Source organism: Amphiura filiformis, chromosome 2 (genome assembly GCF_039555335.1).
Source record: "Amphiura filiformis chromosome 2, Afil_fr2py, whole genome shotgun sequence".
NCBI lineage: Eukaryota > Metazoa > Echinodermata > Ophiuroidea > Amphilepidida > Amphiuridae > Amphiura > Amphiura filiformis.
Genome location: NC_092629.1, coordinates 53,359,151 through 53,376,763, shown reverse-complemented (window position 1 = coordinate 53,376,763; position 17,613 = coordinate 53,359,151). Strand labels below are relative to the sequence as shown.

The window sequence follows — 17,613 nt, the reverse complement described above, 5'->3', positions numbered from 1 at the left end:
CTCTGTTAGCGACCAAAAAAGGTCTATAATGAAATGAATGAGATAAAAAGACTAGTTCGCGTCTTAAATTCTGACAACAAGTCAGAAAATGCCGTACTGCGCATGTCGGCAACCAATCACGGCGCGCCTTTGCCCTGACGTCAGTCGCGATTGAGTCTCTTTATCTCTGTCTTTTATAATAGTTACATTAGTTTTCCATAATATGCCTCCCTTTTTCATTCATAATTCTTCTTCACGCCCCTACTTTCACGACCTTTTTCTTTAATAATTCTTCTTGCCAAAAGAACAAACTAATGGAGTTTTAAAACAAGTTAACATTGGTTGATAACAAATGTTTGACCATTTTCAAATTATTTGAAATTTTTAAAGAAAGGTGGACGCAAATTTTGAAAATTAGACACCGCATTTTCACCAAACTGTCTGTATTTTAATAGTTTTTAAAATTGAATGAATGGTGACGTTCATATCCTAGGTAGATTCAATGCATATTGAGCGTCTCCATTCACTAACATTTTAAGCTATTAAAGTAACGACAGTCTGGTAATAGGTGTCAACTTTTCAAATTTCGTGTCCACATTTTTCAAAATAATTTTAAAAGTCTTTGTTACCAACGATTGTTAACTTATTGGAACTAGTTTGGATTTTTTGAGACCCCAAAATTGTACAAACAAACAAACGAACAAACAAACAGACAAAAAAACAAACAAAAAAAACAATGCAGGCGGGACGGCTTCAAAAAGGATAATGAGCGGGGACGAGAAACATGTTGTCGTTGTTTTTTTTAAATATTTTTTTTTACTTGGCCTTATATGGAATATAAGAGTTTTAATCTAAGAGCTCAAAAATCCCTTATTTTCTAATCTATTAGATTGAATATTTCTATTAGATTATAATTAAATCTTTTTATTTAAATGTTTAAAACCATTTTAGGGACTCTCCCTGATCTCAATCGCTTTTGACTTTTCAATCTATAAGGAATTTAACCAGAATGTATAATATTATTGAAATTACAAACTGATGGAGGATTTTGTATTTTGAATATAACAGTTCAGTGACAAAACGACAAGTAACCATGTAGAAAAACACACATTGTTGTTTTTAATTTTATTCCTATTAAACTTTTACCAGCTTTCATGTCATACATTATACGTACCAATATTCATCCACGTTATTGATGATACAAAGAGTATGATACTCAAAACAATGACTACATACATGTAGAAATCTGAAACTGTGCTCAGCATTATAACACTGCTTTGCTATAACTTGAGAAACACGTTAAAGGAGAATGCAAGTGATTAAAAAACGTTCTTTTTAAAGAACGTTTAAAAAAAATGTTTTTAAAGAACGTTTTTTTGAAAAAAAACGTTTAAAAAAATGTTATAAACACAATTAATGAACACATATCCAGTGGTCCAGCCCCGTGATATTTAGATTTTATTTCATACATTTTCAGTGTGGGTAAAGTGACGTCGTCATATAGACGAATCCAACGAGCCAAGTCATGGTCAGGATTTGGTCGGCCATCTTTGGTTTCCCGCTAGCACCAACCTGGTGCTTTGAACGCCCGATTGTGCAAATAAAAGCCGCCTAACACCTAGAGAAGATGCAAAGACGAGGAGGGTTAATAGAATAATATATACAATAGAGGTAATCCTGTCGCATCTATTCACACATAGTTCTTTTGTTCATCCATTAGTACATCTATGAATAGATGCGACGGGATTGTATTATTCTATTAACCCTCCTCGACCTTCTCTAGGTGTAAGGCGGCTTTTATTTGCACAACTGTTGGAACTTTATTGTGTTGTAAACTTTAATTCATCATTCATTGTCTACCTGTGTTTTCGCGGAAGGTGTAAAACGGGTGATGGAATACAGTTTAAAATTTCCGCCAAGGCCGAATCATTTCACATTTTGGATGCATTGTAGCCGACGGGGACCCAACTAAAGGCTGCTAGTCAGGTGTAGGAATGCGTGTATTTGGATTCGTCTATAGGCCAACACAAAAGTTCTGAATAGCTATGACATCACTGTACCCGCACTAGAGCGTGAAGCTATCCCATCGGCATGTTCGACACTGGCGCGAGACTTGAATACCACATGGTGGGAAACGGCACATTTGATTTGGTGTCGTGGTAAATATGACCCCGTTTTCGGTCAAACCAGTGTATATGAGTATGTGTTCAATAAGTACGTTTATAACAGATTAAAGCATATATTTTCATCAGTAATATTCTCCTTTAAATACACGTGTAGGATGTTACCATGCGCTAACACTGTTTTAGTGATGTGATCTTCAGAATCCTAAACACTAGCTTGTGTTCATAAAGAAATTTGTAGGGGTGGAAAATATTGGGTGAATAAAAAATTTGATGTCCCATAAAGGTATCAAAAGACTTCTGTGATTTGATAGGGGAGGGGTCAAACAAATTTGAGACCACAATTCAATTTGATTACGGCTAAATCGGTGTAATAGTTCCTTATTTCGTGGGCAATAGCGGGCAACTAGCAATACAAACAATACGTGTAAGCTAATAAAGCAACATACTAGTGCAAAAAAAAACCAAAAAAAAACCACACAATTATTAATCTCCAACATATGTATCTCTGAAAGGGGTATTTCGTGATCCACAGCTTCATCCCCCACTTTTCACACACACACCCCCCCCCCACACACACACACACAAAATCATTTTTTTACCACTAGAGAACTCTGGCTACATAATGTTTATGTACAAAACAATTCTTGAGGATTAATTCGTTTATAGCAAAATTAATATCGTCACATTTTTCTATTTCTAGATCGAAATTACAACACAGTGGCCTATGGAACAATGTTATAATCATGCATAGCTCCCAAAGGCAAAATCGGAATCAGCTGAATTTTTGGGAATAAGCTTTTATTGTGGATATCTACTGACAAATGTCATAAAAAATAGGATGCTAGGATCAAGAAATACTTCTTTAACATAACCCTGGTTTTACAGGAATACAAATAATCTTATAGAAAATATAAATGAAAAAAAAAAATAATAATGAAAAATTATTTAAAGCGTCAGTTTCTTAATAATTATATATCTCTATCTAGTATAAACTTTTTAAAGGTGCCTCAATAAAGCTGACAGTTATTCATCATGATCAATTCATGCTGATAACAGATTCCTTCCTTTTCTAAGAGCACCCTGCATTTCGCACACGTTGCCAGTAACCGGTAGTACTGGCCCTGTTCCATCCATTCGGGCCGCCGTTGTGAATACGCGCCCAGTCTTCACAAGTCGGGGTGTGACGAAGACGGCTGCATGTCGCGTAGCGATTCATGTAGCTTCGGACTGTGCGTTCTGCGCAAGCCATGTCCTGTGCACAAGTACGCCAGTCTAGTGAAACAAAATGGGTAAAACAGTAATTAAACTATATCCCTCTATTTTGGATCGTTGTTTTCTGTTGTATCATTATATTGTATTTAATTAGGCCCACCTTAAAAGTATTCAACCAATTTATTTCGAGAAAATACTCCAAATCTATGCGTCAAATTTATAAACTGAAATAGCAAAAACAAACACATATTAATTCTGCAAATTTTGATACCTCATTAGCTCAAAGTTTGTAACCATGGTGACTTCTTGAAGGAAAAAAGATGCATAAAAAGCTACTCAAGTCAGTGTACCATAGCATTCCGTTCTCTATTATGACTGAAGGATGACCCGCAGTGACCAGGCACTCTAGCAACAAAAGTAACATTTTCAATTGCTTTAGGTGCAACTTTTGAATTTTTTCATTTTCATTCAAAGGGTCACCATGTCAACTTTGGGCTGTATTAAGACAAATGAGTCATCAAAATTTGTAAAACAAAACTGGGTTTCCTTTTGCTATTTCAGTTTTAAATTTTGATGCATAGATTTTGAGTTATTATCTCAAAATAAAGGAGATGTTTATAATGTTTTTTATTATGTAGTTAGCACATGATGACATAATTGGGATGCCATGTGTAGAGGAGGGAGGCAGGGCTAGTTGCCCCTGGCTCGAAATACCGGGACAAAATGGACAGAAAGTAGTCATGAGCGTCTTGCTTTAGCCCAGTTTAAGGCCACAATTGTCCTTATGTTGACGGTTCCCTTTAGCGTTAAAATTTTAGTAGTGGGTCGGTGGGAGGGGGAATTGGATTCTGGCCGCGTACCTATGCTCGATCCGAAAAAGGCGAGACAAACGCTATCGAGACTCCTACCTAGGGGTATCAAAGCCAAAAGAAAAAAGATTCTCTCAGGGACATCATATTCCAGAGCCTTTTCTAGTCCCGATCAAATTCATCTCTCCTGGTCTCCAAAGGGGTGTCAATTTTTTGGATTCCATGCCCAAGTACATCTTATTTTTAGAAACTTTTTATTTAAAAAAAATCAACAACACGTACCTTTTTGACATGCAAAGGTCATTTCTGGTACAATAATTGTCATTTTGTGCACTTGGTCTTATCATAGGGGGTACTTTCACCAAAACTCCCGGCGAAAACTAAGGGTATGTTTTTATAGAAATCTAGTCTACCTAGTGAAATCTGGTCCCGCAATAGGTGGTACAATTTGAAATGAGCACATTTTCTGATCCCTATCTAATTTCAAAAAACGGTAACCATGTTAACTGGATCAAGTCTTAACTCTTACCAGATCCTTGACTTCCACCATCACTCCAATAAGCTTCTTTGATCTGATACGGACCGCATGAGTCAGATCCACCATCTGGATTACACCCTTGATTGCGATTGCAATTGGATTCCACCTGACATATGCACCGCATGCATGCAGACGTTATTGTAGCTGTACAAAAGATATCGCAAATATAGTTAATGTTAATTGGTTGAACGAACGAAACTCAGTGCAAGCGCCCTATCTTAATTGCTATAGGGTTTCCGATCTAGTGGCGTAGCTAATTTTTCCAGAGGGGTTGGGCATGAGGGGAAAATCGGAAGGTGGCTGGGGTACCAGAGATGGTTCAAGTCACTTTGGCAAGTTAAGTCATATCAAAAAACATTTTCAAGTCAAGTCACAGGTTTTTGCGCGATTGTAATGTACTTTAGTAAACAAAGATTCTCTGCAAAAATCAAGACTTCAGGTGCTGTAGTTTTGTCAAAATCCGAGATTTTGAATAAACCGCCGGAACCGGCGTTTTATTATTACGATGGAAATATTACGAATACGCGTTCGACGTCAAGACACCCCTACGTACACGGCGCAACACACACACACATGCCAGAGGATCGTACCATATTACAACCGCCGGAGTAACATGCATTGGTGCTAGTAGTAAATTCCAATTTTCTTTGCTTTACCTCACTTGTTCGGCTCAAAATTAAAAGGGACAATCTGACAGTAAATGCTAACATTTTATTGAAAATGAATACTAATCTATTTTTAAAGAAATGTTATAATATGGCTTTAATATCTTTTAAAAGTTTAGCAAACTCATTTATGTAGTCGCAAACTAAAATTGGGGAAAGCACACATCCCTGTTTCACGCCGTCTTCTATGTCAAAAAGGTGTGTATCAATACCCGGGTATCAATATCTCCAAAAAGTTACTTTTGCATACATTATTGTATACATACTATCGATGAGTTTCCATACACTGCCTCTTATGCCTTTTTTTCCAAGCGATGGAAGGAAACCATCTCTCCATACCGTATCGAACGCCTTTCGGAAATCAAGGAAGGCCAGGAAGGTTGACTTGTTTTCAGCCAATCTCGGCAATATTCTTAAGTGTGAACCCGTGCTCCTCACACCGGTGATCCTACTTGAACCCACCCTGAATTTCTAAAAGAACGTCATGATCTTCTAGAAAAGTGGAAATAGCTTTGGACACAATGCGGCTATACAGTTATTTAACATAATTATTAATGACTACCTCAATACAATTGTTATAAATATCAATACATCATCATGCTAATGCCTGCCATAAAGTTAATACAATTATTAACACTTACATGTTATAATTATGATGGGTATGTGATAAATAACACCAAAATAAATTCAAGCCTGCTGATACCAGTAAATACGGCAAATGTACTTTCCAGGGGCTGATAACCTACTGAATGGTTTTTACCCACTTTGAACCAAGAATCGAACAGACGTCTTGTCTTAAGGGCTCAGATAGCGGCGGTCGCACAATATTTTTGTAGGACATGGAAACCCATTAGACACATCAAAATTGCATTCTGAATACGAGGAATATCCAGCTACAAGAAGTTCACTTCGCGGACTTTTGAAAATAAAAAATATGAAAAATGTCCATTTTTAAATCATTTGCGATAAAATTTGTATTATATCGTAAATTAAAAAAAAAAAAATCATTCCTCGTATTCAGAATGCAATTTGATGTGTCTGACAGTGGCGTAGCTGGCAGGGGGGGGCAATTGCCCCCTGGTAAAAATTGCCTATTTGGGCCCCCGCCCCCTAGCGCAAGGAAAAAAGAGGAAAAAGGAGATGAGAGAAATCTAAAATAAAAGGATGTCTTTTTCTTGGGAATTCCCATGTCTTTTTTAGGGTTGTGAAAATAATGACCATTTTTTTTTTTTTTTTTATTCCCAGAGCAAAAAATTGTGAAAATTTTCAGGAATCCCGTCTCGTGCCTTTAATTTCTGGAATAGCCCATTTATAATTGCTCAGGGTGGGGGACATCATCTAAATACCTAAAAGTAGATTTTTGCCTCGTCCTCTTTAAATAATTCACCATTTCTCTTTTGCATATTTTGTTCTCTGTTCTCATGGTTCCCCCTTTCTTCATGCATTTTTATTCCTGCCTACTTCCCTCAAGACCTGGCCACGCCACTGCACAGTGCACAGTGCATCACAATAATGTTTTTGATACTAACCCTTGTGTGATTGATCATGTGACCATTGTTTTTCCACACGTTTTGATTAACCAATATTGTGGAGAGCAGAATTCTGCAGATTTTCTCGCTGCTCATAAAGGCTCATCTGGAAAAATCATCAAAATTTACAGTTTCGCATCTTTGTTTACATAAGGGGAGGCAGTGCCTAGCACTGCCGAGGAGCTGAAAGTTACCCTTACCAGCACCTTTGGTGCTGGGGTTCCCATGGGTATATTTTATACCAATGGGTGCTCCTTTTTGGGTGGAAGAAAATGGCAACCACCACCCGCAAGGGACAGACTAAGTTCCTAGCCCTGTAAGGAGATGGATCTCTGAAATAAAAATCTCCCTTCCAACCCGCACAAGGCCAGCGTGGAGGGGTAGGCCTACAACCAGCATGATGAGTACGCCAGAAAAAAGACAATGGCCCCCAGTCCCCAGCAGTTCTGCAGCCCCGGACCAAGATGGCGGCCCGACCAGGCAAGGAACAGGGGGTGCTAAGAATCCCTGGGTTCATATAGGCCATCATTGGGATCTAAGAGTTGCTACATACAACATTAGATCACTACTAGGAGACGACCGATTACTGGAACTAGGAGAGGAACTAAAAGGAGTCAATTGGGATATAATAGGACTAAGTGAAGTCAAAAGGCGGGGTGAGCAATTCATGGAGCTCAAGAGCGGACATCAGTTCTATCATATAGGTTTAGACAACAAAAGTATGGCAGGAGTTGGATTCTGATCCACAGGAAATGGTCAAAACACATAACAGAAGTAAGAGGTATCAATGAGAGATTGGCACAGGTCACACTGAAGTTAAATAAGAAATACAGCATCAAGATAATACAAGTGTATGCTCCTACAACAGCCCATGAAGACGAAGAGGTGGATAAATTGTATGAAGAGATAGCCGAACTGCTGAAAACATCAAAGACACATTACAACATGGTAATAGGAGACTTCAACGCCAAAGTAGAATTAGGACAAGATGGAGAAGAAGACGTAATGGGAAAATTTGGGTTAGGAACAAGAAACGATAGAGGCGACAAGCTCATCGAATTTGCAATCAGCAATAAACTCAAAATCATGAACACATTCTTCAAGAAACGTGCATCTAGAAGATGGACATGGAGGAGTCCAAATGGTAAAACCAAAAATGAGATAGACTTCATCCTAACAAACAAATCTAACATCATCCACGATGTCAAGGTAATGAATAAAGTGAATACAGGGAGTGACCACAGAATGCTTCTATGCAAAATGAAGATAGATACCAGACTTGAGAGGCAGAAACTGTTAAGACCAAAGCACAGGAAAGCAGACCTTGAAAACCTGAAAACTAAGAAGGAGGAATTCCAATTGGAGCTTAAAAACCGATTTCAGGCACTTCAGGAGCAAGAGGATACAGACTTGGACAGTTGGAATGACCAGCTTGTTGATATCATCCAAGAAAGTGCACTCAAAGTAGCGGGCAAGGCAAGAAAAGAAAAAGAATCAAAAATATCAGACAGCACCAAACAGCTCTTGGAGAAAAGAAGGAACATGAAGAGAGATGGAATAGGAATCCAAAATATAGAATACACAGAGACATGTAAAACAATCCGAAAGAAGATGAGGGAAGACATTAGGAAGTTTAACACTCGGAAGATAACGGAAACAATAGAAAATAACAGGAGTCTAAAGAAAACCAACAAGAAGTTATCTGATGGCAAGCAGAAGATAATAACCCTGTTAGACAAAAACGGACAGGAAATAAGGGATCAAGACGTAATACTACAACGGATAGGAGAGTTCTATGAACAGCTCTACCATAGTGACAAGAAAGTGGAGGAGTTGCAACAAGAAACAAATGAAGAGATGCCTGATGTCACAAGTTGGGAAGTGAATCGTGCACTTAATAGTATGAAAAGAGGAAAGGCGCCAGGAACAGACAATGTGATAATTGATACAATCGTGGAAGGAGGAGACTCCATCACAGGAGAGCTCGCCAAGCTTTTCACAACTTGCATCAGGCAGGAAAAGGTACCACAACGATGGAAAGAGGCAAATATGGTCATTCTCTTCAAGAAAGGTGACAAACGAGACCTCAAAAACTACAGACCCATTAGCCTGCTCTCAAATGTGTACAAGCTTTTCACAAGAATCCTAACCAACAGATTGGAAAACACTCTAGATAGTAACCAACCCAAAGAGCAAGCAGGGTTCAGAAGTGGCTATTCCTCCATGGACCATATACATACCATCAATCAACTGAAGGAAAAATGGCATGATTATAATCAACCTCTCTGCATGGCCTTTATAGACTATGAAAAGGCATTTGATTCCGTGGAAACCCAGTCAGTGTTGGATGCATTACATCAACAAGGAGTAGAAAGTAAATACATAAACCTACTGAGAGATATATACACAAACTGCACAACCACAGAAACTCTTCACAAAGAAAGTGCAAAGATCAACATCAAAAAAGGAGTGAGACAGGGAGATACAATCTCACCAAAGTTATTTACAGCATGTCTGGAAAGCATATTCCAATCACTTCAGTGGGATTAAAAAGGTGTGAATATCAATGGGGAGAAGTTCAACCATCTCAGATTTGCAGATGATATAATCATCATAACAGAAAGCCTGGAAGAAATTGAAACCATGCTCAGGGAGCTCGCTGAAGCTAGCAAGGAATGTGGCCTGAAGATGAACATGCAGAAAACAAAAATAATAACAGGACCCCTCGTCCAGCAAAGAATAGTCACTGTAAATGGTTGCAACATAGAAGAAGTCAATGAATATATATACCTGGGACAGCAGTTCAGCTTGAAGGAAAAAGGACAAGAGCAGGAAATAAAGAGAAGAATCAAGCTTGGATGGAGGCAATACGGAAAGCTTAGCAATATCATGAGAGGATAGATACCAATATGCCTGAAAAGGAAAGTGTTCAACCAATGTATAATTCCAACTATTACATATGGGGCTGAGACATGGACGCTTACTGCAAAAATGGAAAAGGAGCTACAAGCGGCACAGCACAACATGGAACGGAACATGTTAGGGATCACCTACAAAGACAGAAAGACAAACAAATGGGTTAGAGACCAAACAAAGACTCAAGACATCTTGGAAACAGCCAAACACAGGAAATGGAATTGGGCGGGGCATATCAGCAGAAGAACAGACAACAGATGGACTACAGCAATTACTGTATGGAGACCGATGGTGGGAAACAGAAACCGGGGAAGACAGTGCAAGAGATGGAGAGACGAGATAGATCAGTACTGGGGAACAGTAAATTGGTTCAACAAGACAAGAGATAGAGCTACCTGGCGGAGACATGCTGAGGCTTTCGTATGGGCGGCCGTGAGGGCCAAAAGGGTCTCAAAACCACACAAGGGTCTCAAAAGTACAATAAGGTCTCAAAAACACACAAAGGTCGCAAAAATAAACACACAACAAGGTCTCAAAAGTATAATAAGGTCTCAAAAACACAGAAAGCTCTCAGAAAAAACACACAGTAATGTCTCAATAGTATAATAAGGTCTCAAAAACAGGGAAAGGTCTCAAATACAGAGAAAGGTCTCAAAAACAGGGAAAGGTCTCAAAAACAGAGAAAGGTCTCAAATACAGAGAAAGGTCTCAAATACAGAGAAAGGTCTCAAAAACAGAGAAAGGTCTCAAAAACAGAGAAAGGTCTCAAAAACAGAGAAAGGTCTCAAATACAGAGAAAGGTCTCAAAAACAGAGAAAGGTCTCAAAAACAGAAAAAGGTCTCAAAAACACGTTATGGTCTCAAAAACACGTTATGGTCTCAAAAACACGTTATGATCTCAAAAACACGTTATGGTCTCAAAAACACATTATGGTCTCAAAATTACGTTATGGTCTCAAAAACACGTTATGGTCTCAAAAACACGTTATGGTCTCAAAAATACGTCAAGGTCTCAAACCAGGTATTACAACCGACCGTTATATATGCAGTACCGCATGCAGTACTGCACACATCAGCTTGCAGTTTCGCATGCGAAACTACACATTCTGTCACGCACTTCCGCATGAGGAACTACATATCCCAACTTGCATTTCCGCATGCGGTGATGCAGGTCGGGATGTTTTTGCAGGTCGGGAATATTTTTGGTGTATTTCCGCATGGGGAATTGCAATATTTTTGGTGTATTTCCGCATGGTGAACTGCAATATTTTTGGTGTATTTCCGCATGGGGAACTGCAATATTTATGGTGTATTTTCGCATGTGGAACTGCAATATTTTTGGTGTATTTCCGCATGGGGAACTGCAATTTGTTTGTGGCATTTCCGCATGCAAAATTAGCTATGCGCATACTTAATAGTTTTTATACCATACTTATTAGTTTAGATGGTTTGTTTATCATATTTATAATATGAAGACCGGTGGCTATTGAGACATGCTGACGATATAAACCACTGATTACCGTAAACATCGACCCTTTTCTGATCTCACCGGTGCTATTGATGTGCATCATTTGAGATCTGCGTGAATTGGTAATCGAGAACCGTTGGACCTATAATAGAATGTGGTCACAATGACAAGTTGATCATTATTATAATAGTCATCATTAAGAGGCGTGTAAAATTTATTTTAATAAAAATTGATTTCATTCAACACTAATATTATAGGCCTCTGTACTAAACCGGCCTTTCGGACAAGACTTTCCAAGATATATTTTCTTTTAATTACAACAAATGAAACGAAAAGTAAAACGATAGTAGGCCTAATATTGAATTGAATAAATTCATATCTACATTCGGACATGCAACAGTAATTATTACATGCGACATTAATTTAATTATTCTCCTCAGCGAGACTACAATAAAAAATAAAAACTCTTACCCACTGCACTGTACATCTCGTCTTTGTATGTGCAGTTCCCAGTGGCGTAACTAGCGCGGGGGGAGGGGATTTGAACCCTTGCCCCCCCCCCCATGAAAAGGTAAAGTAGACCTACTTCTGAGAGTTATTAATTAACCTTATTATTTGGTCATTTTAACCTAAAAAAACTAATTTTGCGACCTTTGCGCGCATTTATTCAACTTTTGAACTTTTGTACCATATGTCACCAGTTTATCTTCAACTTATGCCATATTTTTTGCGCGCTTCGCTACCATAAACTTCTTTTGTCGCCAAAAGGTGCTGGATTCACTATACTTCAAGACAATCTTTCCAACCCCATCCCTCCCATGTCAAAAAGAAATCTACGCCACTGTTCAGGGGACACATTCCAAGCAGATCCAATGACTCTAACTTAGACTCCCCCTTCCCCGTGTCGACAGTGCGACATAGTAATTTAATTTAGCATGATGAAATGACGCATAGGCCTATTCACTGCATGTCAAAGCAGTGAATAGTCATTTGACAAACTTTCACAAAATGCAACATAATTTTGATTAATACATCCCATTCGGAAATACACCAAACATATTGCAGTTCCCCATGCGGAAATACACCAAAAATATTGCAGTTTCCCATGCGGAAATACACCAAAGTATTGCAGTTTGTAATGGAGAAATAAACCAAAAATATTGCAATTCCCTAAGCGGAAATGCACCAAAAATGTTGCAGTTCCCCATGCGGAACTGCACATCCCGATGTGCATCACCGCATGTGGAAATGCAAGTTGGGATGTGTAGTTCCGCATGCGGATGTGCGTGACGGAATGTGCAGTTTCGCATGCGGAACTGCAAGCGGATGTGTGCAGTACTGCATGCGGTACTGCACATATAACGGTCGGTTGTAATACCTGGTTTGAGACCTTGACGTGTCTTTGAGACCATAACGTGTTTCTGAGACCATAACGTGTTGTTGAGACCATAACGTGTTTTTGAGACCATAATGTGTTTTTGAGACAATAACGTGTATTTGAGACCATAACGTGTTTTTGAGACCATAACGTATTTTTGAGACTGATTGATTGATTGATTGATTTTATTTGGTACTATAAGAATAACATACAAATTACACTACATATACAGTATTATTATAACAAAATAAAATATATTGCACATCAAAATTGTATAACGAAATTACAAATCAACACAAGTACCAAGGATAGCCCAAAAAGCCTTGGGAAAAGCTTATTTCCATTGGGGTCCTTTACAAGCAAGAGAAATATAGGAACAAACTGCCATACAAAAACAAGAGCAGAGACAACGTGCACAAAGGACGCAATAAACAGAAATGTGAGACCAGCTCAAACTCAAAAAATCAAATGGACCCTTGATCAGCTAAAAACTGTTTGACAGATTGTTTGTACAATTTAAAATCATTGATGTTCTTGATTTCATTTGGCAGTGAGTTCCAATGATGAATTGCACTATTAAAGATTAAAGAAAGTGAGGCTATTTTGGCCCTTGGAGTGAGGAACCTTAAAGTTGAATGGACTACCCCTGGTACTGTAATTATGAAGAGATGATACTCTAGTAAAATGCAGTTTCATATATTCAGGACAACAGTTATGGAAAATTTTAAAAACATGACTAAGTTTTAATTGAACTACTCTGTCTTGACTTGATAGCATACCCACCAAATCCAATTCTTTCTGCCCAATATGAGTACGTGGCCCCACATCCAAAATAAAACGAACAATCTTGTTTTGCATAATTTGTAATTTGTTTTTGTAGTTTTTAGATAACCCTGTATACCATGAAGAACATGCATAATCGAAATGACAAAGAATTAAAGCTGAACACAGTGTCTTGCGTGTTTTCATGCATAAAAAGTCTGCATGTCTGTACAAGAATTTGAGTCTCCCGTTTGCTTTTTTGATAATATTAGAAGCAATTGATTCACCAGAAAGAGTGTTATCGAGGGTGACCCCTAAATATTTCACAGAGAGAGAGGTATTAATTAGCTCTCCATTGCAAGCAACAGTAAAACTATCAACAGAATTTAGCTTCCTTTTGGTACCAAATAAGATGGCCTCAGTTTTACCAAGATGAAGGGAGAGCTTATTATCTATCATCCATTGCCTGCAAGAGTCTAATTCGAGACTCAGTTTATCAGCGATCTTTTGGGGATCTTTATCAGAAACAAGCAAGACACTGTCATCAGCATATAAAAGTGATTTGCAGTCGACACTGGTGGGCATGTCATTCACATAGCAGAGAAAGAGGAGTGGACCAAGGATACTGCCTTGCGGAACTCCGCAGGAAATATCAAGTGGGGCAGAATCAACCTGGTTGACATTGACGATTTGCCTCCTACCAGTTGAATAAGATTTAAACCACTCAACCGAGGACACTCCCAAGGCCTCTAATTTTTTCAAAAGAATGACATGGTCAACAGTGTCGAAAGCCTTTTGCAGATCAATCAAAACCATACCAGTAAAATTGCCAGAAGCGGTCTGACTATGAATATAGTCAGTAAGGTGAGTCAAACATGTGTCCGTTGAGAAAAGCCCCCTAAATCCAGACTGGAAGCTGTAAAGGATGTTATTCTTTGTTAAGTAGTTCTCAAGCTGGACATAGACGGCCCTCTCAAGGATCTTGGAAGTGACACTAAGAATGCTCACAGGACGATAGTTACCAACTTCTGTTCTTACATTTTTCTTAAAAAGTGGTTTAACACGAGCCATTTTAAATTCGGTTGGAACTGAACTTGAACTGATAGATAAATTGATAATGTGCGTTAAATGATCTTTGATGACCAAGGCTCCATCCCTAAGAAATCTTGCTGGGATACCATCGAGCCCAGTACTTTTAGATGTGTTTAATGAACAGAGTTCTTTAAAAACAAAATCAGAAGTGATGGATGAGAGTCTAAAACTGTTTGGTTTCACATCCTTTTCTTTATAAAAATTTGTAAAAACTTTAGACTCAGTCGAAAAAAGACCTTTCGATGGTGGGAGATCTTTCACTAGGTTGCCAGCAACAGTAGTGTAAAAATCATTAAAACAATTGGCGACTTTTTAGAATTAAAACACTTCTCACCATTCACAGTTAAAACAATTTGAGAATGATCTTTACCTTTGGAGCTGTAGCCAAGGGATTTAAATTGTTTCCAAAGTCCTTTAGGATTGTTTTTGTTTTCTTCAATTTTGTTAGAAAAATATGAAGCTTTTGCCTTCTTAATATCCCGTTGAATTTGATTTCTTATTTTACAGAACTTTGTGTAAACCTCAGGATTGTTATCATGTCTAAAATTGTGCAAAAGCTTATCTCTTGTACGGATGTTATCCAAGATGTCATTATTCATCCATGGTTCGGTTTTATTTTTTATTCGAACCTCTTTGACAGGAGCTATTTTGTCAATGACACACAATAAGTTCATTTTAAATACATTCCAAGCAGAATCCACATCACTGCAATAAACATGTGACCAGTCAGTATCAGCTAGTGCAACCAGCAGATCATCTTTGCTGTAGTTCTTAAGAGAACGCACGTTGACCACGTTGTGTTTATTGAACTTCACCTTCTTTGTCTTTCTAGTGCAATAAATAAGAAACTGATGATCGCTAATGCCTACACCGACTGTACCTGATTGGGTGATATTGTCAAGGTTATTGCAGATGACATGGTCCAGAATAGAAGATCTTGTTTTACACACTCTAGTTGGGGAATCAATAACTTGTTTACAATCAAACATTTGCAACACATGTTTCATTTTTGACAAAAGATAGTCTTGTTTTAAGGCATAATCGACATTAAAATCACCAAGTATAATGAGTTCCAAATCAGATTGAATTCTAGACAAAGTGTCTTCAAATATGTCAAAAAGTGAGAGTTAGTTTGAGGGCGGTAGCAAGCCCCTACAACAATTGGTTTTGTTTGGGGGAACAATAATTCAGCCCAAATCGATTCGATCTGATCATTGCAAAGGTCTAATCTTGCATTAAAGGCAATGTTATCTTTAATGTACAAACACACTCCCCCCCATGTCTATTTCTGTCATTACGAAGAACATTAAAGCCTTCTATTTCAATTTCAGAGTCTGTAACAGAATCATCAATCCATGTTTCGGATATTGCAATTATTGAAGCTCTAGTTTTGTTTACAATAATTTTCAATTCAGAAAGTTTAGGTAGCAGTGATTGGGTATTTATATGAATAAAATGTAAACCCCTTGATTTAAAACAGTCAAACTTGTCTTCATCTGCATCATAATTCGGTGAGTGCCTTCCATCATTTGATACTTCAGGGCTTGCAAGCTGTTCTTGATCTGTGGTCCCCAATTCAGGAATGTCATTCCGCCGATGGTTAATAGTTCTATTTAAAAAACTTTGATCTTGTCTAATACCACCACGGAACCCCCGATGAGTAGACTGCTTACCCTGAATACCAAGTCCTTTGATTGTAGCCCAGACGGTAGAGGACACAGGCAATTTGGAACATTTTGAGCCTATGTGAAATAATTCAGATCTGCTATATTTACTGTTTTCATCAGATGATGATGAAGGACCAGGGTTCAGTTCTATGTCGCCACAGATAAGCAGATCAAGTTGGAATGAAGCTGTGGTGTTTGGATACAGTTGAACACGGGAAGTTAGGAACTTTTTGTGATTAAAAGTTTTTCCAGTCACATTAGGTCTATAGCTATACTGAAGTTGTGTCTCTGTTGTAAACCTCTGATCAGCTTGCAAACATGTAAACAAAACAAGCAACCAGAGATACTTGAAATCAGTTACTATAATTCCCATTGCAAAGATGATAACATAATCAATAATTCATTGATTTTGCTCCACTAAGTTCTTGGTATACCTAGTTGGTACAGGAGATTAGGTTAGGTTGACTGAGCAGGTAGAGTAGCTGTCCACACACACACTAGTAGTATATACAGTTTTAGAATACAAGAAATCCAAGAAATTTTACCTCAAAATTGTCCAAAATGAAGACAAATACATAGTTCACAGTACATCCAGTGTTAGCAGCACTGTAAAATCAGCTCACAGTTAAAATTATAGACAGATACAAGGTCTACAAACAGGTAAAATCATCACAAACAGTAGGAGCAGTTAGCAAGGTGTGGCAACCACTAGGGCGCCAAATACAAGTTACACCATAACGTGTTTTTGAGACCATAACGTATTTTTGAGACCATAACGTGTTTTTGAGACCTTTCTCTGTATTTGAGACCTTATTGTACTATTGAGACCATGTCGTGTGTTTGTTTCTGAGACCTTTCTGTGTTTTTGAGACTTTATTATACCTTTGAGACCTTATTGTGTGTTTATTTCTGAGACCTTTATGTGTTTTTGAGACCTTATTATACTTTTGAGACCTTATTGTGTGTTTATTTCTGAGACCTTTATGTGTTTTTGAGACCCTTGTGTGGTTTTGAGACCCTTTTGGCCCCATTATCTCAAGGATATAATTCCGTTCTCCCTCCTTTCTTTACATCTTCTCTGTGTAGACTGGACATGTGTTTATCAACATTACTTAGCACGTGCATATGACTATATAGCATATCATACATAATCGGGGTCAAAGGTGAAAGGTACATTTCAATAAAAGGCTGAAAAATAGTGATGGCACTCAGGTAAAAAATATCTTAATAGGGGAAGTGTGTAGTTCAATTTGAAATGCAGGCTTGGGATACGTTTTAAAGAAACATACACTTCATATTATTGATGATATGAAATAGTTCATCAATGCCCTATCTAGTACGCTGAGCGCAAGTAATTCATCAAATTTATGCGTAATGCTGATAGCAAGTAGTTCATCAAAGCGTTACTGATAACAAGCAGTTGGTCAATCCGCTATAATAATGCTGCTATAGCAAGTATTTCATCAATGCGC

At 38.0% G+C, this 17,613-nt stretch overlaps 1 protein-coding gene and 1 long non-coding RNA gene across 2 annotated transcripts; one reads left to right on the top strand and one right to left on the bottom strand.

Moving 5' to 3' along the window:
* Nucleotides 1–3,072: 3,072 nt before the first annotated feature.
* On the bottom strand, nt 3,073–4,805 carry LOC140146376 (uncharacterized). Its single transcript, XR_011858229.1, has 2 exons — nt 4,656–4,805; nt 3,073–3,377 (listed from the first exon to the last, which is right to left on the bottom strand). It is a non-coding gene; the product is annotated as an uncharacterized lncRNA (long non-coding RNA).
* A 2,450-nt stretch (nt 4,806–7,255) lies between these two features.
* Nucleotides 7,256–7,600, top strand: LOC140141412 (uncharacterized). Its single transcript, XM_072163265.1, has one exon. It carries the CDS (start codon nt 7,256–7,258, stop codon nt 7,598–7,600), a length of 345 nt encoding a protein of 114 aa, XP_072019366.1.
* The last annotated feature ends 10,013 nt before the right edge of the window (nt 7,601–17,613 follow it).